At 58.0% G+C, this 21,313-nt stretch overlaps 9 protein-coding genes across 9 annotated transcripts; 4 read left to right on the top strand and 5 right to left on the bottom strand.

The window, feature by feature from the left end:
- Window positions 1-308: 308 nt before the first annotated feature.
- On the top strand, window positions 309-2,619 carry MYCTH_2313329 (uncharacterized protein). The gene has a single exon (XM_003658532.1). It carries the CDS (start codon window positions 554-556, stop codon window positions 2,393-2,395), a length of 1,842 nt encoding a protein of 613 aa, XP_003658580.1. The 5' UTR covers window positions 309-553; the 3' UTR covers window positions 2,396-2,619.
- Window positions 2,620-2,919: 300 nt separating this feature from the next.
- MYCTH_2294499 (uncharacterized protein) lies at window positions 2,920-4,716 on the bottom strand. Its single transcript, XM_003658531.1, has 2 exons — window positions 4,360-4,716; window positions 2,920-4,218 (listed from the first exon to the last, which is right to left on the bottom strand). Exons 1-2 carry the CDS (start codon window positions 4,452-4,454, stop codon window positions 3,003-3,005), a joined length of 1,311 nt encoding a protein of 436 aa, XP_003658579.1. The 5' UTR covers window positions 4,455-4,716; the 3' UTR covers window positions 2,920-3,002.
- Window positions 4,717-5,374: 658 nt separating this feature from the next.
- MYCTH_2294498 (uncharacterized protein) lies at window positions 5,375-6,971 on the top strand. Its single transcript, XM_003658530.1, has 2 exons — window positions 5,375-5,989; window positions 6,306-6,971. Exons 1-2 carry the CDS (start codon window positions 5,739-5,741, stop codon window positions 6,829-6,831), a joined length of 777 nt encoding a protein of 258 aa, XP_003658578.1. The 5' UTR covers window positions 5,375-5,738; the 3' UTR covers window positions 6,832-6,971.
- Window positions 6,972-7,242: 271 nt separating this feature from the next.
- MYCTH_2019108 (uncharacterized protein) lies at window positions 7,243-8,337 on the bottom strand (the record flags this gene model as incomplete). The annotated part of the gene is made up of 2 exons (XM_003658529.1): window positions 7,243-7,451; window positions 7,488-8,337. Coding segments are annotated over 2 exons (1,059 nt in total), but the record flags the coding sequence as incomplete, so codon positions are not given.
- Window positions 8,338-8,976: 639 nt separating this feature from the next.
- On the top strand, window positions 8,977-11,049 carry MYCTH_2294496 (uncharacterized protein). The gene is made up of 2 exons (XM_003658528.1): window positions 8,977-10,655; window positions 10,735-11,049. The coding sequence occupies exons 1-2, from the start codon at window positions 9,240-9,242 to the stop codon at window positions 10,795-10,797; spliced, it is 1,479 nt and encodes a 492-aa protein (XP_003658576.1). The 5' UTR covers window positions 8,977-9,239; the 3' UTR covers window positions 10,798-11,049.
- Window position 11,050: 1 nt separating this feature from the next.
- Window positions 11,051-12,122, bottom strand: MYCTH_2294493 (uncharacterized protein). Its single transcript, XM_003658527.1, has 2 exons — window positions 11,853-12,122; window positions 11,051-11,621 (listed from the first exon to the last, which is right to left on the bottom strand). Exons 1-2 carry the CDS (start codon window positions 11,869-11,871, stop codon window positions 11,278-11,280), a joined length of 363 nt encoding a protein of 120 aa, XP_003658575.1. The 5' UTR covers window positions 11,872-12,122; the 3' UTR covers window positions 11,051-11,277.
- Window positions 12,123-13,116: 994 nt separating this feature from the next.
- On the bottom strand, window positions 13,117-14,878 carry MYCTH_2294490 (uncharacterized protein). The gene is made up of 2 exons (XM_003658526.1): window positions 14,164-14,878; window positions 13,117-14,098 (listed from the first exon to the last, which is right to left on the bottom strand). Exons 1-2 carry the CDS (start codon window positions 14,599-14,601, stop codon window positions 13,199-13,201), a joined length of 1,338 nt encoding a protein of 445 aa, XP_003658574.1. The 5' UTR covers window positions 14,602-14,878; the 3' UTR covers window positions 13,117-13,198.
- Window positions 14,879-16,245: 1,367 nt separating this feature from the next.
- On the bottom strand, window positions 16,246-16,876 carry MYCTH_2122175 (uncharacterized protein; the record flags this gene model as incomplete). Its single annotated transcript, XM_003658525.1, has 3 exons — window positions 16,246-16,377; window positions 16,436-16,760; window positions 16,857-16,876. 3 exons carry the CDS (start codon window positions 16,874-16,876, stop codon window positions 16,246-16,248), a joined length of 477 nt encoding a protein of 158 aa, XP_003658573.1.
- A 2,192-nt stretch (window positions 16,877-19,068) lies between these two features.
- Window positions 19,069-20,390, top strand: MYCTH_98773 (glycoside hydrolase family 18 protein; the record flags this gene model as incomplete). The annotated part of the gene is made up of 4 exons (XM_003658524.1): window positions 19,069-19,230; window positions 19,288-19,519; window positions 19,596-20,167; window positions 20,301-20,390. 4 exons carry the CDS (start codon window positions 19,069-19,071, stop codon window positions 20,388-20,390), a joined length of 1,056 nt encoding a protein of 351 aa, XP_003658572.1.
- Between the last annotated feature and the right edge of the window lie 923 nt (window positions 20,391-21,313).

Below are 21,313 nucleotides of genomic sequence, written 5' to 3'. Positions count from 1 at the left end.
TTACCACAAGTAGCTAGTGTAAGTACCGGAATTTGTGCATACACGCACCCGACTACTCCGTAAACTTAGCGTAAAAGTACTTAAAAGTACTAAAAAGTACTGTAGTTACCTAATAAATCCGTATCCATACTACGACATTACCTGACGCTCTGACAGTCTAGGCCCACACAGAACTCAATTGTCAACCTGTCAAAGCTACCGCAAGTATGCGGCATTGCGTCACAGCTCCAAAATCCATTGATTCCCCATCCCCTGCCCATTCACTTGCAACCGGTTCGATAACTAACCCACCAACTGCCCGCCCTCCTCGCACCTCGTACCTCGCACCTCCCCTAGCATGATCGTTCCGCTCGTTAACACCCAGCGGATGAGAGTGCAGCTGCCGCATCGGCAATTCCAACCCGCTAATTCGACCCGACTTCGCTGAACGCTCCCGAGGATTCACGGTCGCAGATAATAAATAAGAGGAAGAAACAGGAACAGAAACAGGAACAGAAACAGAAACAAAGCAGAACAGAACAAACCATATAGAACCCAGACAACCCAAGACAAGATGGCGTCGGAAGGTCTGCTACAGACCAGTCTGATCTGGGTCGCGTACGCCGTCGCCATCGTCCTCGTTCTCATCGTCTCCGTTATCACCACCCTCACCTGGCAGACGCCGCACGAGCGATCCGTCGCCGTCAGCACCGTCTCCGTCCTCAGCCTGACCGCCCTCCTCGCTACCGTCTTCCTCCTCCCCGTCGACATTGCGCTCGTCTCGTCTACCTCCTCTGCCCACCTTGGCGCCAAGAAGGACTGGGCCACGCCCGAGCGCGTCGAGGGCATCCTCCTGACGCTCAAGATCGTCTACTACACGCTCTACACCCTCGATGCGCTGCTGTGCCTGGTCGTCATCCCCTTCACCTACTTCTGGTACGAGGAATACGATGAGGTCGAGGAGGAGGAGGGAACCAGCAGCCCGGGCAAGCGCCTGTGGCGGGCCTTCAAGTACACTCTCGGCTTCGTCTTCCTCGTCGTCGTCCTCTTCCTCATCGGCTTCTTCGTGCCCGCCGCCGGCAGAGACGCGGGGAGGCACGTGGACCTGGACTACTTCAAGCGCCTGCTCGCCGAGAATAACGGGGAGAAGGCGCTCACCTTCGGCGTCGGCCTGCTCATGACCCTGGGCACCCTGCTCTACGTCGTCTACACGGGCTCCGGCCTCGCCCTCCTCCCCATCTCGTTCATCAAGTCGGCCCCGTCCATCTCGGCGCCGCAGCTGTCGGCGACGACGGCGTCCGCCCTCGAGCGCAACCGCGAGCTCCAGCGGCAGCTCGAGATGCGCAACGCCGGCCGCCCCGGCGGCATGTCGCAGAAGGACAGGAGGGAGATGGACGCGCTCCTGCGCGAGGAGCGGACCCTCGTCCGCCGCGAGCGGCTGGCGGCCGAGGCGCGCGGCGACGGCCGCGGCCGCATCTACCGGGCCTGGACCAAGGTGCAGGCCGTCTTCCGCCCGCTCAAGCTCCTGGGCGGCATCCTGCTGCTGCTCGTCGCCCTGCTCGTCTGGGTGTCGATGCTCATCACCGGAATCGACAAGGCCGCCAACTCGGTCTGCAAGCAGCACTGCGGCTACATCCTCGGCCACCTCAACGTCTTCCAGCCGGCCAACTGGATTCTCGTCCAGTCCGCCCGCGTCTTCCCCGTCGACTACGTCCTCACCGCCCTCCTGGTCCTCCTCTTCTTCAGCAGCTCCGTCACGGGCCTGGCCGCCGTCGGCATCCGCTTCCTGTGGGTGCGCGTCTTCCAGCTCAAGAAGGGCCGCACCGCGCCCCAGGCCCTCCTCGTCGCCACCGTCCTCCTGGCCCTCACCGTCCTGGCCATCAACTACGCCGTCGCCATGCTCGTCGCCCCGCAGTACGCCACCTACGGCACCCAGACGTTCTGCGTCGCCAGCGGCAGCGGCGTCCTAGTCCCCTCGCGGGCGGACTGCCGCGGCCACCCGGACATGGTGCGCCCCTGCTCCGAGCTGGCGCGCGAGCCCTCCGCCCGTGACGTGTGCACGCCCACGGTCGTGTCGACCTTCTTGAACCGCGTCACCCTCGGCTGGCCCGTCTTCGGCGCCGTCGCCTTCTGGGCCCAGTTCGCCTTCCTCGCCGTCTTCCTCGTCGTCTTCGCCACCAGCCTCTTCCGCACCCCGAGGCTCGACCTCAGCGAGCTCGACGAGGAGGCCGAGGTCGACGAGGAGGAGGGCCTCCTGGCCAGCACGCGCCGGCGGTTCGGCGCCACGTGGGGCGACATCACTGGCCGGGCGAGCGGGACAGCTGGCGCTGGCGGCCAGAATGAGGAAGGAGGAGCTGGTTACGGCACGGTGGGGAGCGGGAGCGGGAATGGCAACGGTTCCCGGTCAAGGACTTAAAAGGGTAGGGTAGGCTACGGTAGGGGGTATCGTTGGCGGTGATGGTAATGGAATATGAGAGGGGAAGGAAACGAAAGGGAACCAAAACAAAAAAAAAAGAAGAAGAAAAAAGGGAAAGATGGGCATGGGATTGGGTACCACGGGGCGGAATGCTTATGGATTACTGAGCTCTCTCTCTCTCTCTCTCTCACACACACACTCTCTCTCTTCGACGCCAAGATTGTAACACACTTCGGTTCGGACATGGTAGTACAAGGTAAGATGTGGCGGAGTCTTGATGGCTTTGCAACGGGCTGATTAACGGACTGGTTTGATGTGCAAGTCCCGAACTGATATTTTTCTCTCGCTTTGTTTTTCTTGCTTTTTTTCCTTCTACTGGACGGGACAAGAATGGGAAGGATTGGTCAAAAGAGTTCGGATGGACTTGGCGGCTTTCTGTCATTTGTTGGCGTCAGAAGCGTCCTATACATATATTCACGTCTGGCGAACACGTTCGTCTATGATGGATTGAACCGGGAGGCCTCCCAATATCGTAGAACAAGTGCGGTGAACCACCCATAACCGACCCGGAGATGCATGATGCATGTAGCCAAGTCTCGGGAAACAATTACCGAGGAGCGTTCCTCTCGAACTTCACCCACTGATGGCCCCGTTCGTCGTAGCCGGCAGAGGGTCCCACGTGCATCTCCTTCCAGCAGCGGGCGCAGTAGACGTCGTTGTCGCACCCGATACACCTAATCGCCGCGTCCTCTAGGCACACGATGCACCACGTCTTTTGGTCCTCGTCGGTGTACCTGCTGGGTCGCAGGAGGTTCTTGCCGACCGGCACCGATGACGACTGGCCGTGGCGGTCTTGAGGACGGAACGTCGGCGCCGACGGCAGCCCGAGCGCGTCGAGAGACCCGAATCCGCGCAGGGACGCCAGGCGCGCCGAGATGTCCTTCTCGAAGTCGTCCCCGCCGCCGTCGGTTGCCATCCTTGTTGTTGTTGTCGTCGTCGTCGTCGTGGCCGGGTCGGGGAGCTGCGAGGGCACCGCGGGGAGGGTGAACGAGGGTTCGTCGCCGTCTCCGCCTCCGCCTCCGTCCTCGTCCCTGTCCCCAGGCCGGTCCGCGGCCCAGCCGGCGGGAGCTTGAAGACCCGCGCCTCTCTCGGATTCCGCGCTCTCCACTTCACCAGACTTTTGCTGGCAGTCTTCCGCGAGCTGGTTATCGTCCTGTTTGGCGAGCGTTGCTCCAGGCGGCGGGAGGGAGCGTATCTCGTCGCGTATCTGCGAGAGCACCGTCTCGACGGCGCGCGTCATCTGCTCGCCGTCTGAGTGGTCCGAGTCGTCGGCCGACGGCGGGTTGGAGCCCTGGGGAGTCGACGCCCCGGCGTCATGCTGCAGCGAGCGCAGGAGATCAGACACCCTCTCTGCCTCGTCGTCTCGGCTTTGCCGAGGTGCCGGCTCTTCATCCTCGGCTGCGGCGAGTTCAAAGTCCTCGTCTGCTAGAGCCTCGAGAAGCTCGTCCACGGCCTCCTCATCGTCCGCCTGCGAGTCGGCGATCTGATAGGAGAACTTGTTTTGCTTAGGGCTTCGGTGACCCTTTGGAGATACCGATGATGGCTGAGTGCCCGCCTGATCTACCAGAGGCGATGCTGCTGTGCCGGCTCCATCGCGCACGGCGTCGTCCGGTCTGCCTGGCTGCTGACCGCGGCCTTGTGTCTGAGGAGCGCCTTCGCCGGGCTTCTCGCCGCTGGTCTGACTCCGGAGTACCCGTAGCCGAGCGGTCAAGGCATCTTCTTTCGACTCCGGTCGGGTCCCTGGGCCAGTCGCACTTGCGGGGCTTTTTTTAAAAAACGTTTCTTAGCCCGATGTGCTCACAACAAGGCGGATAACGATAATAGTGGTGGTGAAGGTGATGGCGATCATGGTAGAATCTAAATGAATTGTTGTGGGTAGCATGTGGTAGACGGGGCAGTATTACTTTGCGGATTTGTCAAATGTGATGCTTGTGGGTTTGAGAGCATTCAGCCTATCCAGCAAGGATCGATCGCTGCCCGGCGGTTGTGACGATGGCATGGTCGGGTGGACTGACAGAACCGTAGTCACACTGGGGTTTCTATCGCCCGCAGAGACATGGAGATACTACTGTGCGAAGCTGTCCGCAGGAACGAACAGGTGCCGCGGATCTTTTGGTGGGTCGGGACAGAAAACGGCTCGAATGATATGGGATCGCTCGGTGATGAATGGGAAGGATTGATGGCAACGATCATGTCGGTCAGGCAGACTGCAAGGCAATGCTTTCTTACATGCACTGTGACGCCTTACTACACACTGAAGTATGGAACCGTGTGCTATTTGTTATGTAACGCTCGACGTATTTAGGCTAGGGTATGTATGTCACTCTGCCAGCGACTGCGCTACGGAATCCACTAACTGCGCACAGCCTCAGTGGCCCATACGCAGGTCGAATACCACTAGGTAATTAGCAACGTTTAGCGGGCCACCTAAGTTGCGGAGATCTTGTGCTAAGTTGGGCGTTCGCAACTGCATCCACAAACGGCACACCGGACCCTTCCAATCCAGCATGTGTAACTTCCTTGTATAGAGACCATATACTAGCTCCATCAGGAAGCTGCAGCCATGGAAATGGACGTGTTCCGAGGGAATAACAACGAGTAAATTACCCGAGTTGAGTTTAGGTACCTACTGCGGCTTCAGACGAACAACTTAACCCGGTAGCCGAAGGTGCGGTTTCTTTAATCCCAGCAGGTTAGAGCAGGCTGCTTTCGGTTCATTCTTGAGTCGAAAAGTGAGGGTCTCCTTGTACGGAGTTTTCGGGTAACGCTGCCTTGGCAGGAGAAACCCGGTCCATGAAGGCATGCCATCATCGGCGACGTGAAAGTACGCCACGGGGTCTCTTGGCATACGACTTAACCCATTTCTTTGTGGTGACAGTCCGCTTAGCGGTTGGCCCCAGCCACCAAAGGTTTCCCTACTTGGGCAGTTGATGACAATTCAATCGCCGCCAAAACACCGATCCTGCTCTTTTCTTTGCCGCGCAGGTTGTACGTGTATATCAAAGCCGGGTCCCCGTCTTCTGCCGCATCCGGGTCCTGTCTTCCTTGACTCTCTGAAACCTACAGTATACATACTACCACAGCGCCACCTAGTCGCGCTTAGGGAATTTCGCCCGCGCACATCTGCATCTCGCCTCCCCATCCGAAGGCACCTTGCAGAGCTCAGAGTTCTTTCCTCGGTAGTACATACCACTACCTCAGGCACTCACCTCCCCACCCACCTTCCCAAGGTGGTACCTAATCCGGTCACGCCACCGACTCAATTTCAATCCACACACCAAACATGAGACTCACGTCCTTCTTCCTCGCGGCGGCGCTCCTCAGCGACGCGGCCCTCGGCGCCCTCGGCGCGCCGCCTCCCGTGGACCTTGCGAAGCCCCAGTCGGTGCAGATTCATGAGCGCGACGAGGCGGCGCCCGAGGAGCTCTGGAAGCGCAAGGGCGGCGGAGGCGGCGGCGGTCGCGGAGGCGGTGGTGGCGGTCGCGGCGGAAGCAGCGGTAGTGGTGGCGGGCGCGGATCATCCGGATCGGGATCGTAAGTTCTGTTCATTTTTTATTTTATTTTATTTTCTTTCTTCCCCTACTCTCGCGCCGGCCGTGGGACGGCTCGGGCCTACTTCATCAACGGTTTGCTCCCCTTGTTTCTGAGCTGGTGGTGACCGTGGAGTGAGCGAGCAGAGGCAGAGGCGGTTCGAGCTCGGGCGGGGGGGCTAGCTCCTCCCGCAGCGGCTCCAACCGAGGCGGCTCCGGTAGCGGATCATCATCGTCAGGCCGGTGTGTTTGACTGCTTCTCCGTTGGTTCAGCATGTTTTGATTTCAAACGGCCGCTAACGTAGATCTCTGCAACAAAGAAACCCTTCTCGTCCCGTCCCGGCACCGGCCTACGGCGGCGGCAGATTCTACGGCGGCGGCGCGGCCACGCCCTACCGGGCCGGCAGCCGGTCGCCGTCGGGCATCGTCCCCGTCTTCTTTGCGGCCAGCGCCCTCGCCTTCTGGCCGGGCCTGTGGCTCTACGGCGCCCACATCTACCGCTTTGACGACGAGTATGAGTTCTTCAACGTGACGTCGCAGCGCACCGAGTCCAAGCCGGTCGAGTGCGCCTGCGCGCAGAACGCCGACTGCGGATGCGACGAGAACCGCGACAAGGACTACCTCGACGACCTGATCGGCAACGGCAGCTACGCCGCCCTCAACAAGACGCTCGTCAACGTCGCCGACGTGAACGGCACCAGCACGATCCTCGTCAACGGCACCCTCCCCGACGGCACCGCCGCCTTGGCCGGGAACGCCGCCGGGGGTGGCCTGCGTGCTCTGCTGCACCACGCCGGATGGTGGCCCGTCGTCGCCACCGTTTGCGCTATCGTCCTGACGGCGTAGAAGGCTGGCCTTGTACTTGGTTCGAGTTTTGCAAAGCTTTAAGAAACTCGTGTATATCCTCAATCGTTTGCTGACGGCGGCTTTTTGTCTTCCTTCTTTCGGTACTGGTTATACCCATGATAACGAGGCGTTTTTTAGGGGGGGGGAAGGGGGGAGTAGACGCAATGAGTGTTTATGACGGTCGGTGTGGCTCCATTGGGATAAGGTCGACCGCGAACCATTCTTCGCGACTTCCTGGAGCGCAGTAGGCAGATAGGTTACGTTAATGATTCAACAAGTATGGTATGGCTGATGAACTTGTTCCCCTCGTGCGGTGTCTTATTTAATGGGAGGGAAAAGGCACGCTCGGCTTCAAACCGGCTCACTTTCAGTCACTTAGATCGCCGCGGTGTTTGTGGCTGCGGTGACCGCGACAGAATCACCAGCAGCTGCCCTCTCGGCCCTCCTCTTGACGACCCAGTCCCCCAGTTCTTTCCATATCTCCTCTTTCTCCTTGGGCTTCAGCGTCGCTGCCAGCCCGCTGGTGCTCGTCGCCACGAACACTCTTGCCCCTTTCCAATCCGGGTCGTACACGACCCCTTCTTCCTTCTCCTCCTCCTCCTCCTCTTCTTCTTCTTCTTCTTCCACCGGCCGCTGCCACCCGTCCCGGTCGAGACGGCCCATGTTCTCCCGCTCGTCCTGCCAGCCGTAGCGGAACTCTGCGGGCCGGATGGGCCGGCCGTGGCGGACGCGCCAGACGCTCTCCCAGATGCTCTTGCCGACGAGGCAGACGGCCTCGGGCCGCCAGCGGCGGATCTTGGCCTCGAGGACGGCGACGCCGGCGTCCATCTCGGCGCGGCTCAGCTCGGCGCCGTTGCGGCTGGGGCGCGCGACGATGTTGGTCAGCCCCAGGGCGTACCGCGCCGGCAGCTGGCGGTCCTCGGCGGGCGCGCACAGCCGCGGCGTCACGCCCGACGAGTGCAGCAGCCGCCAGAAGAGGTTGGTCGGGTGCGCGTACGCGTGGCCCGTCCGCGCCGTCTCGATGCCCGGGTTCAGCCCGACGAAGAGCACCAGCAGGTTCGGCGCCAGCGCGTCCGGCAGGCCCGGTAAGTGGGCGTATGCCGACGGCGGCGCGTAGCTGGAGGGGACCCGGGCCCGCTTGGACCTGTTGTTGCGGGAAGGGGACCTGGTTACGGTTACTGTTGCTGTTGCTGTTGCTGTGGCGCTGATGGTGCTGGTGATGCTGGTGGTGCTGGTGGCCGCCGGGGTAGATGGCGAGGAGGTGTCCTCCTCTTTGAGATCGTCCTCATCGGGAGGGTCCGCTTTGCGCTTGGACGGGGAGCGCGAGGCCCGCCGTGGCGGCGGCACCGGGAGTGCCGCGGCCGATGATGAAGACGCTGACGAGAGGCGCAGGCTCCGCCGTAGCCCGGCAGTCGCGAAACCTGCTTTGAACATGAAGCTCTCGAGTTGCAGGCGGCCTTGGAAAGTCGGCGGCGGGCGGGTGTCCTCCGTAATATCCGCGCCCATCGTCCTCCCCCCGGCGGCTGAGTTGTGGTTGAATCGTGAGAGTCTAGAAGCTGATGTTGGCTGTGCTCCTCGGGACCAAACGAGCATAAAGCAAAAAGCTTCTTGGCCTCTTGTCAATCGGGTGAGGAGAAGCAGCGGTGACTAGATATTAATGTCAAAACCATCGCTTTCCCAACCTTTTCCTCGGCAGGGATGATCGTTCGATGTTGTGGCTGCTGTCTTAATCAGCCCCTCAACCTCTGGGGCTTGCAGTGGCAACTCAGAGGCAGCAAATGCGCCAAACTCAACTAGCGCAGCATTCCGCGTTGATATTTCCACCAGGTCACTGACTTGTCTTGGATAATTGAGCACTTTGCCCGTCCTCTACGTTAGACCCCTTAAACTTGTGGTCATGTGGAAATCTTGACTAGAGTTGAGAGCCGGAAAGATGCTTGGGGGGAAGTTGCGGGAAACGTGCGATGAATGCGCGGTCCCGGCAGTTCAGACCGCCCCTGCCATCTCAGCGAATAGGACCCCGAACCTGCTGCAGGTGGTGGAGACCCGTCGGTCTTCCGTGGGGTCGAGATGCTCGCAGCAGGGGACGTGGCGCCGGCACGGCGCTGACTGCGGGGCACGTCCGCATTTAACTAACCATAGTATGTTCTAAGTGGGCTGTGGTTGCTGGGCATTCGTATCGTATCGGACGGGAATGTTGTCTGGACTCCTTACCTCGTCTTGTTGGGCTTCAAAAGGATTCCGCTGGCCGAAAAGGTTGTGATCTCTTGTTGACAGTAATTTTCTCCCTCTTTCTCTACCTCCCTCGAAGCATCGCCAATTTTTCTTTTTCTTTTCCCAACCCCAATTGCAACACATCAAATCGTTCGATTTGTCCCTTGTCAATTCCTTCTCTGCACCACTGCACCATGGCTTCAGTCCAGAATGCCCCGCAGGAGCCAACAGCGCAGCAGCTGTCCGAGCTCAAGGAGAAGTACACGCTCGCCGGACAGAGCCAAGTGTTCACCTTTTACGACTCGCTCTCGAGCGCCGAGAAGGCTGCACTATACCAGCAACTGAGCCAGTTCGACCCCACGTACATCAACACCATCGCCGCCAAAGCACTTGCCCCACCCCAAGCCCAGGATGCCGCGCCGTCTCTCGAGCCGCTGCCGGACTCGGCCCGCGCGAGCATCATGGACTCGGCGCCCGCCGACATTGACCGCTGGTACTCGCAGGGTCTCGACCTGATCGCAGCCAACAAGGTCGCCGTCGTGCTCATGGCGGGCGGCCAGGGCACCCGGTTGGGCAGCTCCGAGCCCAAGGGCTGCTTCGACATCGGTCTGCCATCCGCCAAGTCCCTGTTCCAGATCCAGGCCGAGCGCATCCGCAAAGTCGAACAGCTTGCCGCCAAGAAGGCCGGCACCGGCGCCGGGGTCACGGTCCCCTGGTACGTCATGACGTCCGGGCCGACTCGCGGCCCTACCGAGCGGTTCTTCAAGGAGCACAACTACTTTGGCCTCAAGCCCGAGAACGTCTTCATCTTCGAGCAGGGCGTCCTCCCTTGCATCTCCAACGACGGCAAGATCCTGCTCGAGAGCAAGGCCAAGGTGGCGGTTGCGCCCGACGGCAACGGCGGGCTCTACAACGCCCTCGTCGAGGCCAAGGTGCTGGACGACATGAAGAGGCGCGGCATCGAGCACATCCACGCCTACTGCGTGGACAACTGCCTCGTCAAGGTGGCCGATCCCGTCTTCATCGGCTTCTCGGCCTCTGCGGACGTCGACATCGCCACCAAGGTCGTGCGCAAGCGCAACGCGACCGAGAGCGTCGGCCTGATCGTCAGCAAGAACGGCCGGCCAGACGTGGTCGAGTATAGCGAGATCGACCCGCAGATCGCCGCCGAGGAGGACCCCCAGCAGCCCGGCGTGCTCAAGTTCCGCGCCGCCAACATTGTCAACCACTACTACTCGTTCCGCTTCCTCGAGAGCATCCCCACCTGGGTCAAGACGCTGCCGCACCACGTCGCCCGCAAGAAGATCCCCTACGCCGATCTCGAGTCGGGCGAGACGATCAAGCCGGCCAAGCCCAACGGCATCAAGCTGGAGCAGTTCGTGTTTGACGTCTTCCCCAAGCTGGAGCTGAGCAAGTTCGCCTGCCTGGAGGTCCGCCGCGAGGACGAGTTCAGCCCGCTCAAGAACGCCCGCGGCACCGGCGAGGACGACCCGGACACCAGCAAGCACGACATCATGGCCCAGGGCAAGCGCTGGCTGCAGGCGGCGGGCGCTACCGTGGTCAGCGAGGACCCGAACGCGGGCGTCGAAGTGAGCCCGTTGTTGAGCTACGTAAGTCCACTCTCACTCTCCCCTTGTCAGGCCTGCCAATAATAGTGTGTGTCTTCATCGCTGACCGCTTTTACTCTAGGGCGGCGAAGGTCTCGAGAGCGTTACTGGCAAGACCATCACGGCGCCTACACTCTTGGAATGAAAATAGTAGTATGCCGACGGCGACAAGGGCGCTGGCGCGGGTGCCGGGCCCCTTTTCTTGTTGCTCAAGCATCCCCGAATATCCAAAAAAAATAATTACTCGTGATAAGGAAAGAAAGAACTATAAAAGTTTACGGGCTAGAATCAGCCAGGGCATGATTGATGTACTTGGCCTAGTGCTTGCTTTGCTATCAGTGTCAATTCGACATCATCCCGTCCCACTCTCTACCGGTCCGCCTGAGATGACATCCTTTTAAGTGGGAACGGCCATCGATTGATGGGTAATATGCTAAGCAGCGATAGTCTGCTTGCCATCTAGCATTTGAGTAGAGACGCAAACGCCCTTGGAACCTGTCTCACTGCCAGACCAGAAACTCCCGCTGTGGTCTATAATCCAGAACCCGAACGCTTTTACAAAAGCATGAATGGAACTTTGCCCTCTTCCCTCCCTCCCTCTGCTAGCCTCTATCCTGCCCCCCTCTCAAGAGCTGTTCAGGTAGCTCAGGTAGCAGTTCCACCCGATGCTGATGACGTTGACGAAGAGCAGGCGGTGCTGGAGCGGGACGAGCTTGAAGTTGACCATCTGGACAAAGGGCCAGATGGCCCAGTTGGTCAGCAGCGCGTCCTTGTAGCTCCGCGCGAGCTTGTCCCGCGGCGAGCCGCCCTCGAGCACGGCCATGCTGCCCAGGAAGACGCCGATGAAGGTGGGCGCGAAGATGCCCTGGTCGCACGCCACGCGCGCCAGCATGGTCGCCGTCGGCGAGCGCAGGTTGACGTGCCGCGAGAGCAGCCGGAACCAGGTCGCTGCCGCGGGGCCGAAGACGACTATTTGAGTCTTTTAGTTAATCTATTTTTTTTTTTTTTCTGTTCTTTTCTTTTCTTCTTTTACCCCACTTCCAACACTTCCAATAGAAAAAGAGAAATAGAGAAAAGAAAAAGAAAAAAAGGGATCAAAAAAGAAGCGAGGTGGAAAAGTAAAAAAAAAAAAAAAAAAAAATTAGAAAAATCCCAATATGTCTGTTACGCTTGAGAATTCAAGAAATGCATCGAACATACCACCACCGTACAACGCCATGCGCCCGGTACGCGCCAGGTCGTGCTTCTCGACGCCCTTCTTGTCAACCAGCTGCTGCGCCGTTATGTCGCCGACGGCGAACAAGATCGACGTGGTGACGGCCTGGGTGAAGAGCGGCCGCGCCGCCAGGCGGGCTTGGTACCTTTTTTTGCATCGAAACCACCGCGCGTCAGTCGTTGTTGGCTAGGTAGGTTATCTTTGTGCGTGAGGGGAGGAAGAGGGAGGAGGGGTGCGAAGGAGAACGGGTAAGTTGGTTGGGTTTCTCTCACCATCGAAGCATCTTCTGTGGTTTGGGGTTGTGAGTTGAGAACCGCGGTTCTCACTCACGTCTATTGACTGCGTGGAGGAGAGAGAGAGAGACAGACAGACAGACAGACAGACAGAGGGAAAAAGAGTCCAATGAAGCAGCTCTCGAACTGGTTTTGTTCTACAGGCGATCGAGGGGCTCAGTTGAGAGTCTCACAAGCTCTTCTTGAATTGGGTTTAGTTGCACCAAAATAGTGGTCAATTTGTCAGGTGTTGATGCCTGTCATCTCAGCAATTTTTTTCTTTTTTTTTTTTTTTTTAGTCTACTCCGAACTCTTCTTTCTGTTCTCGAACCCTGTCAAGATAGTTACTTGGTAATCACACAAGAAGTTCCTTTCAGGATCCTTGATCGGCGTTCAACTCATTTCGCAGCCCAACTCTGTCTCGGCAAGGTTCGCTGCTCACGGGACCTGCTAAAACTGGGGCCCCAAACTTAAAATCGCAACTCCGACAGGGTACCTTCAGGGGCTTTCAGGTCTCGACCCTTTGCGTGGCGGTGTGGCCGCTTTTTCGGCGTGGGGGTTTCTTCTAGTGTGTTTAGTTATGTCAATCAGTTATTACTGTCTCAACAACCTCCGCCATGTCTTTTTGACTCCTTCTCGAAGCCAATACCACTGATTCCCTGTACGGAACAACCCGTTTAGAACGGACTACCTCCTAGTCATATTGAAGAATCAATTGGTTATTATCTGAGAGAGGTACAAACACAACACATAGTTGATGGCCCTTTTTCGCTCACACACAACGTTGGAAAACCGGCTACTACTAGTACTAGTACCATACCAGCAAATAACCGATGCAAAAAAAGAGAAGAAAAAAAATGACCTCCATACTATGGCCTGCTTAGCAACCCCCATTCAAGTTGCTTCATACGCATACATCATGGCTCATCCCATTTTTTCTTCCCCCATCTCACTCACGAGCCCAGTCTCATCATGGGACTACCGCTTGCCACACTCCCAAGGCGGCCCGAGGCCCCCCCTCAGCCTCCGAATAACCATCCTTCCAGGCTTCCCCCTGTCTATGGGTTCGAGAGCAGGTACTCAACCGCACCTTGGACGCTGCCGCCGCTGCGGCGTAACGCCGTCACGTTCCTGTCAAAGTCATAGAAGCCCATGTCGTTCAGCTGGCGCAGCTGCTCGGCGTAGCGCTCCTCCGGTGGCCTATTGTCGGGCGGCGCCGCAGGAGCCGCGCCGGCTCCACCCAAGCCCAACAACTGCGCCATCTGCTGCAGGGCTTCCGGGGAGATGGGCGGCAGTCCAAAGGGATTGTTGGCGTTGGCCCCGGGGGCGGCGCCGCCGAATAGCGCAGCGAACGGGTTGGCCGCCGGTTGGGTGGTGCTGCCGGCCTGGCCCTGCGTGTTTGCGCCGGCCGCCGGGGCATCTCTGTTTTCCGTCGAAGAGGGGGACTGTGGCGGATTTGCTGGCGCCGCTTGCCCGGCCGCGCCCGGTGTGGCGGAGCCAAAGGCGGGTGGCATCATGCCCAGGAGGGAAGCGAGAGGAAACCCGGACGGGGCGTTGCCGGCATCCCCGGCGGCGCCGAACAGCGCCCGGAGAGGATCATCGTTGTTGTTGTTGTTGTTGTTATTGTTGTTGCCCGTGGTCGCGGCATTCCCGCTCCCTGGCGCGTCGGCCGGCGTGTTGTCCGTAGCACCAGGGGCCGGGAAGGCGGAGCCGCCGCCGCCCTGTAATACTCTTCGCATTCTCGCCGCCATCCGGATTGCCTCCGGGTTTGTCATCATGTTTCGGAAGTAGGGCGACTGGAGCATCTCGCGCGCGTTGGGCATGGCGGCCAATGCCGGGTTCGTACGGATCATCATGTCGATGAAGTTGGGGTTGTTCAGAGCTTCGTTCATTGTCTGCGCGATCATCGGGTTGGACAGCATATCGGCCAACTGGTCCTCGCTCGGCGGCGCGCCCATCTGCGACAAAAGGAGGGTGGGTCAGCAACTTGGTCCGCGGACAGCTGTGGTTATCGCTCACTTACCCCGCCGTCTGCGCCAAACAGGTCGGCGCTTGGCAAGTTGGCATGACCGGCAAACCGGGCGCCGGTGAGCCCTGCGAGAGGGTCGCCGGCAACGGAGCCCGCGGCCATGTTTTGGGGAACCGCGGCCGGAGTTGGAGTCGAGGATGAACCGCTGGCCGCAGGTTGCGCGTTGCTTCGGGCGCTCTTGACCATGTGGATGGTGTTCATGTTCTTGATCTTGTAGACGCTCAGGGCATCCGAGTCTTTCATGATGCGCCCGGAGTAGATCAGCCGCTGCCTGTCGGCGGGGATGTCCTCGAAGTCGGCGCCGGCGAGCTTGTTCTTGAGATCGAGCACGGTTGCCGACTCGTCCATGGTGATTGTGTGCGTCTTGTCGTTGGAGCTCTTCACCTTGAAGGTGATTTGGGCGTCGCTGCCCGTCTCGTTGTTGTCTGCCATGGCTGCACACCAGGAGTGAGCGAGAAGCGGGTTGCGACGAGACGTGGGAGGGGTGGCGGGGCGAACGATCGTGTAATTAGAGAGGGTCGGTCGGGGTCCGGTCTGCGAGGTCGGACCGATGGTACAAACGATAATCGTCGCTGGAGTAACCTCTTCTCTCTTCTTTCCCTGCGATGCCCCGAATTGATCACCAGATACGGGATTCAGCTGGACGAGCGTTTGACGTTGGTTGCTTGAGGTCGAGTGGAACGTTAATGATGTGCGTGGAAGTGCCAAGACCGCCCGCACACAGGCAGCTGTGGCCAACACTAGTCGTGTATGGATTAGATAAGACTAGCTATTGAAAGCTTGACATATTGATACGGTCCTAACGACAATAACTAAACGAGTGTAAATACAGATTACAAACTCCATCGCCTTCTAAAATATTTATTACTTAATCCAGGTTCATTAGCAGCATATGCCATATTTACGTGGACTCTCATGAGAAATACGGATACCTTACCTCATATCAGTTTCCGAAATGCCGACTCTCCTCCCAAGCATGCCTATCTCTATTTAATCACACCGATGCTACCATCCAAGTTCCGTCATCCCTGACTGCTAGAGGTTGCTTCAGTAGGTTTTTATCCTGTGGCACATTCACGAGGAGTTATCCAGCACTTAACTGTTTACCTGCGGGTGTCTGTCGATTGCAGACAACGCTGTTGGTGGTTCAGCTCAGCTTGCGTACATACATGGTCACGTGACCTAGGTCAGGTAGTTATTCCGTACCTCGATTTACATCCGCCTTCTGACTAACTAAGTGAATGCGGCGCCCGCACCTGCTGTTGACGCTGAAAGCAAACAGTGACGCATGGTCTCGGCCTGCTCGGTGAGCATTGCCGTTACACATAGCGGCAGCGAAATACCTTACAGCCCGGCGCCTGCCGATGATTGCGTCGGAGACCCGATCGGACGAGCAAGGAAGCGACATCGCGGGTGCCGTGCTCCACCTGCCGTGGCACCGATCGGCCCACCGAAAGAGCGCAAGGCCAGTTTCCGGTTGCCGATAGGGCTTCAGGACGGAACCACTTAGCCGTCTCCGAGGCTTGCGGAGGCAGCCACAAAGCACTCCGTGGAACCGCGGCGAAGAAACCTTACCCCTCCATCGAGCCTCACAATAATAGCCTTTGTCATTCGTCAATCGTTTGTTGCTCCCCGCCTCGTCTACGTTCTATGGAGCGAACCTTGACTCGTGCAAGGCCTCGTGCTTGGGTGTTCATACCCGTATGTTATGTACTGTACATACATACCTGTAGTGTACGAACGGATTTGTATATATTCCCAGCGCAAGCCGAGGCCGAGCATGACTGCCACTAAACTGGGGCTTCGAGGTTGTGAGATCAGAGGGCGATGGGCAATGCAATAGCCTCACCCGCGTACCTACTTCGCCGAACAGAGCCCGAATCCCGAATGTTCATTACTAGGCTCTGACTTGACGCTGCTTATACACAAGAGTGCCCAACACCCAACATCCGATCGCTCTGACCCTTACGGCCAGCCCGGCCATGTTCACTGTCGTGAATCACCGCGGCGGCAAAAGATCCATGACCAGGCGAGGCGGGATAAGGGCAGGCCTAACTGCGAGGGGGGAAAAAACGGTCATTGTCCGTTGCCGGTGTGATCATTCTCGGCCACGTGGAAACTCGAGACAGGATGTTCGCGGCGTGCAAGACGGCGATATGGCTTCTTCTTTAGGACATTCTGTGCTGGCAATTGGGTTGGCTGCCCGGGCTAGCCACATGCATGGCAGATGTGTTGCGCCTTGCAATCGCGGATCGAGCAGCCTCACCGGGCCGGAAAACGGGTCGGTGCCCAGCAGGGGCCGAGGGACCAACCAAGAAGGGCCTGACGAACCAACATCCCGATCATCCTTGCTCTCCTTCCCTGGCACCTTACGAGGCTGCAAGACTGCTGTGGCCGTGTTGCAAACCACCAAGTGCGGTGGCGTCAGGGGCGCAAGCACCGGACCAAACAGAGAGGCAGGGCCGCAACGCCAAACAGATAACGGGAAGCGCATGGTGCGGGTAAAGGTCAGGCAATGGATGGCCCCCGATCCCCAGATGTCCACCGCGGGGTGATGGAGTTGTTCCTGCCCTATCATCGTCTCAGCACCCCTGCGTGGTTTGTGGGTGGCTTGCAGAGCCAAGATTTGTCAGAGGGTCGCACCAAATTGGGCTGGCCGAAAAGCGCTCCTGTTGTCAGGCGGTCACCTGCCCTTCTCGACCGACATCTTGGCCGATCTACGGATATCGGAGGACCATCCGATAGCCAGTTGCACAAAGCGAAACGAGGCCGGGACTTCCCGGCCCCTCCTCTCTCCGGATCCTCGTTCCACTGTTGAACAGAATTAAAATGGTTATATTTTTGGGGTGCGGGTGGTGGTAGGGGAGAGGGAGAAAAAAAAAAGGGAGAAAAGGCGCAGGAATAGGGTATGTGCTCCGTAGCATGCTTCGTGACGACGACCGAGTTGGAGTTGAGGGGCAAGAGCGGGGAGTGGAGGAGCGCGGGGTCGAAGGTGAGGGGCACGGAATTCTTCTGGAAGCCGACTTCAATTGCAAGCCCTAAACACCTGGGCATTAGGAACCACGCCATCCATGGATTGCAGATTACATTATGAGAGCCAATTGAACTTGACACTTGACACAAGACTGAAGACGAGGTTGCCATGTGGGCGCCACGGCGGAGTGTGAGTTGGCAGGGCAGTTCTGGCAGTCGCTGCCCGCCCGAAGTACACGTGCCTACCTTGGCGTGTAAGTCAGGTATGTGTGTTCATACATCCGGTACCTAAGGTACCTTCTCTCTCAGGCATCTGGGCATTCGGGTCGAGGCCTATGATTCAGACAGAAGGAACAAAGCTCGCTGCGTTGGCAAGAGCCGTTCGTCATGCCGACAACAACCTGCAAAGGCTCTCTCTGGAGCAAGCTATCAACCAACCCAATCCTTTTCGACACCACGCAGCTCGCCAGTGGATACAAACTGGCAAGAAGCGGAAACAGCCTCTATTTTCTCTTCGCATAGCTTAGCCCAATGAAAGATTTTGCGTGGCGCAGTCTCTGCACGTCCACTTCCATTCCATTCTCTCTCCCTCTATCTCTCTCTGTTTTCTCTCTCCTTATCCCCTCCCTCGCTCTCTTCCCAGCCCAAGGTGAGTTTCATTAGGTAAGGCGTCATGTTTCAAGTTCATTCTCTGCGGGCACTGTGCCCCACGGTAATCCTCGACATGCCAGACCCTCCCATTGAGCCTTCGGGAACGACATTAGCATGCGCACACGAGACTGTGTGTGTGAAAGCAAGACTGCGTAGGAGAAGAGCAGGTAGGGCCTGACAACGGGGAGACCCACGGTGGATTCGGTCGCTCTCACTCACCGACACGGTCGTCTCACATGGGCTCTTCTCGCCCCGGTTTGGTCTCCATCGCCCCATAGGACCGAGGGTGACGCAGTCGAGTCTGCAACGCTACGCTTAGCTGCTTTGGCCTACCCTCACCGCTGGGTTGGATACAGAGGGCTGATTGGGCGGCAACATGTTGAGGCACAACGGTAACGACACATGATGAGGATGCTCTCTGGGCAAGCATGACAACGTTGCTCGACGGGCCCCTACAGCAGACACAGCACGCTTGACAGAGAGAGTCCACAGCTCATGGCCGCCCTCGGTCCTCTGAACCTTACGAACCGTCGGAGAGCCGAGTATTGAGGGGCGGCATTTCCAGCTCTGAATTGTTTCCACTCTCTCTCTTACATCCACATCTGCCTTGTTAGGGCCGCCAGTCATGAGGCGGCAGATTCATTCGTTCTCCCCTTCACCCATACCAAACCAAACCCCCCCCCAACCTCTGACGCACCCCGGCTGCATTACCCGGACAAGTCCCCGTTCGCGCCATGGCCCATTGTCTTCCGATGGGCTTGTTTTTTCTCATACGTCCCTGTCTTACCGTTGAGGGATCCGCTCTCGCAGATCAACTATGTTACTATGTCATGCGGCTGCTCTCTTTCACTAGAACTTCAACCCACCGTTCGTCTCTGACTTTATGGCTCTTGCCTCCGGCTCTCGAGTCCTGGGAAGCCAGCTGAGCGGTTCACCCCTCACCCTCTTACGCTTCGCACATGTGTTTATCCCCCGGCCAGAAGGGTATCAGGACGCAAATTTTCGTGATACTCTGCTGGCTCCCTCGTGTCCTTTTGGTGCCCGACCAGCACCTCGAACACATCAGTCGCAGCATGCGTTGGCACAAGCCCATTTCTGAGAAGAGGATGATAATCCCCGAGCAGCCGACCATATAAGGGCTTTCTGTCCGCACCTTCTCTGACTTCACTGTTTCTCTTCGTCCCAAGCCCGACCCCTGACTTCGGCACTCTACCAACAACCAGCCGACTCTCTTCACTTCTTCATTCATTGACATTACCATCTGCCTCAGCCACCATGTCGTCTTCACAACGCAAGTCCCCTGTCGTGTACACCAATGCTGTCTACTGGCCCAACTACCGGGTCTTCCATGGGGACTCGCCAGGCCAGCTGAACTACGGGTGCATCAACCGGGTCTACTACGCCTTTGCCACGGTAACGGCGAACGGAGGGGTGTTTGTGAGTACAATTGGATGCACCAATGCGCGGTCTGCAGCTTGCTCACTCGACGACTAGCTCAGTAACGAGGAGGCCGATGCCGAGGTAGCCTGTGACGGAGTCAAGGGAGCGCTGGGGTCTCTGATGCACCTCAAGCAGAAACATACCCATTTACAAGTCGTCTTGTCGATCGGCGGCGGCGCCTCGGCCGAAACGTTTCCCATCGTGGCATCCAGTCCCATCCTCCGGGACAACTTTGCCCGCTCGGCCCGTGGCCTACTCGACGCATCCGGCCTGAATGGCATTGACAGTAAGCCCCCCGTGTCCGTCGGAGACCAACCGGCCAACTTCTTGATATTGTCGTCGTGGCTCTAATACGGGGCTAGTCGTCTGGGAGTATCCTTGCACACCGGAACAGGGAAGCGACTTCCTCGCGCTGGTCGCGGCGATCCGCATCTACCTCCCCGAGGAGCACTACCTGCTCACGGCCACCCTGCCGGCCGTCCGTGCAGTCCTCCAGAACATCGACCTCGGACAGGCGGCCGAGTACCTCGACACCATCAACTTGGCGGCGTACGACTTCTTCGGTCCCTGGTCGCACAAGAGCGGACACCAAGCGCAGCTGTACGCTATGAACAAGGACGAGCCATCGGGCGCGAGCGGCGTCCGGGACCTGATGTCGGCGGGCGTGCCGAGCCGTAAGATCCTCCTGGGAATCCCACTCTTTGGCCGCAGCTTCCTGCACGTTTCCGGGCCGGGACACAAGAACCGGGGCGCGGGCGGCGGCCCGGATGGCTCGTTTGAGTACTCCCAGCTGCCCCGAAAGGGGACTAAAGAGCAGGTGGACAAGCGGGCCGTGGCGGCGCAGTGCGTCGGCGGCGACGGCGGCTTCGTCTCGTACGACAACCCGGACACGGTCAGAATGAAGGCAGCGTTTTGCAAGCAGAAGAGGCTCGGAGTACGTGCTTTCTTTCCCACCCGAGACTTTTTTTTAGATTTCTACTTCCTTTTGTTTGTTATAAGGAGTAAAAAAAAAGAGAAAGAGAGGAAAAGGGAAAGAGAATGGCATGCTGACTTGTTCTGACGTCCAGGGGCTCTTCTACTGGAGCGCGCCGAGCGACTCGAAGGATCCGAAACGGAGTCTTATCGCGACGGGGTTCAAGGCGCTACACAGCTCTTGAAAATCTCTTTTCCCCCCTTCCTTACTCTTTTCCCTCTCTCGCATCGGGTTTGACATGACTTTTCATTTGTGTCTACACTCCCCATGTAAGTAGAAAAGGCCCAAGAACTGTACGCAAGGTACGAAGCGGATGACCGAGACGAGTTTCACGACATCATGTTTTGGATAAAGGTACAAAAAAATGACATTGGGAAGCCGGTTTAGAAAGGTTTCGGGTTATTGATCTTGTTTCTTTTTTTTTTCTCCCCTTTTCATTTTCCTACTTCCTTACTCACTTTGAACTAGAATAGATGGCGGCACAAGCAGGACAAGACATGTCAGGAAGCGACACAACGCGAGTTGTATATAGTGTGCATTCAATTGGACCGCGGTTGGTTTTTAGATGAAAGAATCAAGCAGACATCGCAAATGAAGGATCTTGATATGGTTTGTTTTCTCTCCCCCTTTGAAGTCTGTCGGCTGGGCCGTGAACGAGGTGTCTACTATACGGTACTCAGAAATAACGAGAAAGGAGTCAGCCTAATTATGGAAGTTATCCTCCGTCTGGTCTACGAAACGGGTCACGGAAGTTTGGGGATGACTTGGCCGCTCTGTGAAGTGAGTATGTAATTACACGCTACGCTCGAGTCGCACAAACGTCTGAGGCCGTGTGCCCCACGGGACCTTTCAAATAACAACGACAAAAGGAACATTGACGGGAAAGAAAAGTAACAATAGCGATGTCGAGGTCCTCCTCCCCCCCCCCCCCCCCTCTCTCTCTCTGTGTGTGAGTGAGTGAGTGTGTGTGTGTGTGTGTGTGTGTGCCATTGAGTCAGCGCCCAGGTCCGGGTCTGGGAATACGCCACGTCTACTTCATGTCTGGCTTCGGTTCGGTGCCGTGCCGAGCGATCAATTGACAAGCATTCATGATTGTCTCTTTTGTTG

This window comes from Thermothelomyces thermophilus, chromosome 1 (genome assembly GCF_000226095.1).
Source record: "Thermothelomyces thermophilus ATCC 42464 chromosome 1, complete sequence".
In the NCBI taxonomy this organism is placed as follows: Eukaryota; Fungi; Ascomycota; class Sordariomycetes; order Sordariales; family Chaetomiaceae; genus Thermothelomyces; species Thermothelomyces thermophilus.
Note: the sequence above shows the minus strand (reverse complement) of the source record. Positions and strands in the feature narration are given on the sequence as shown.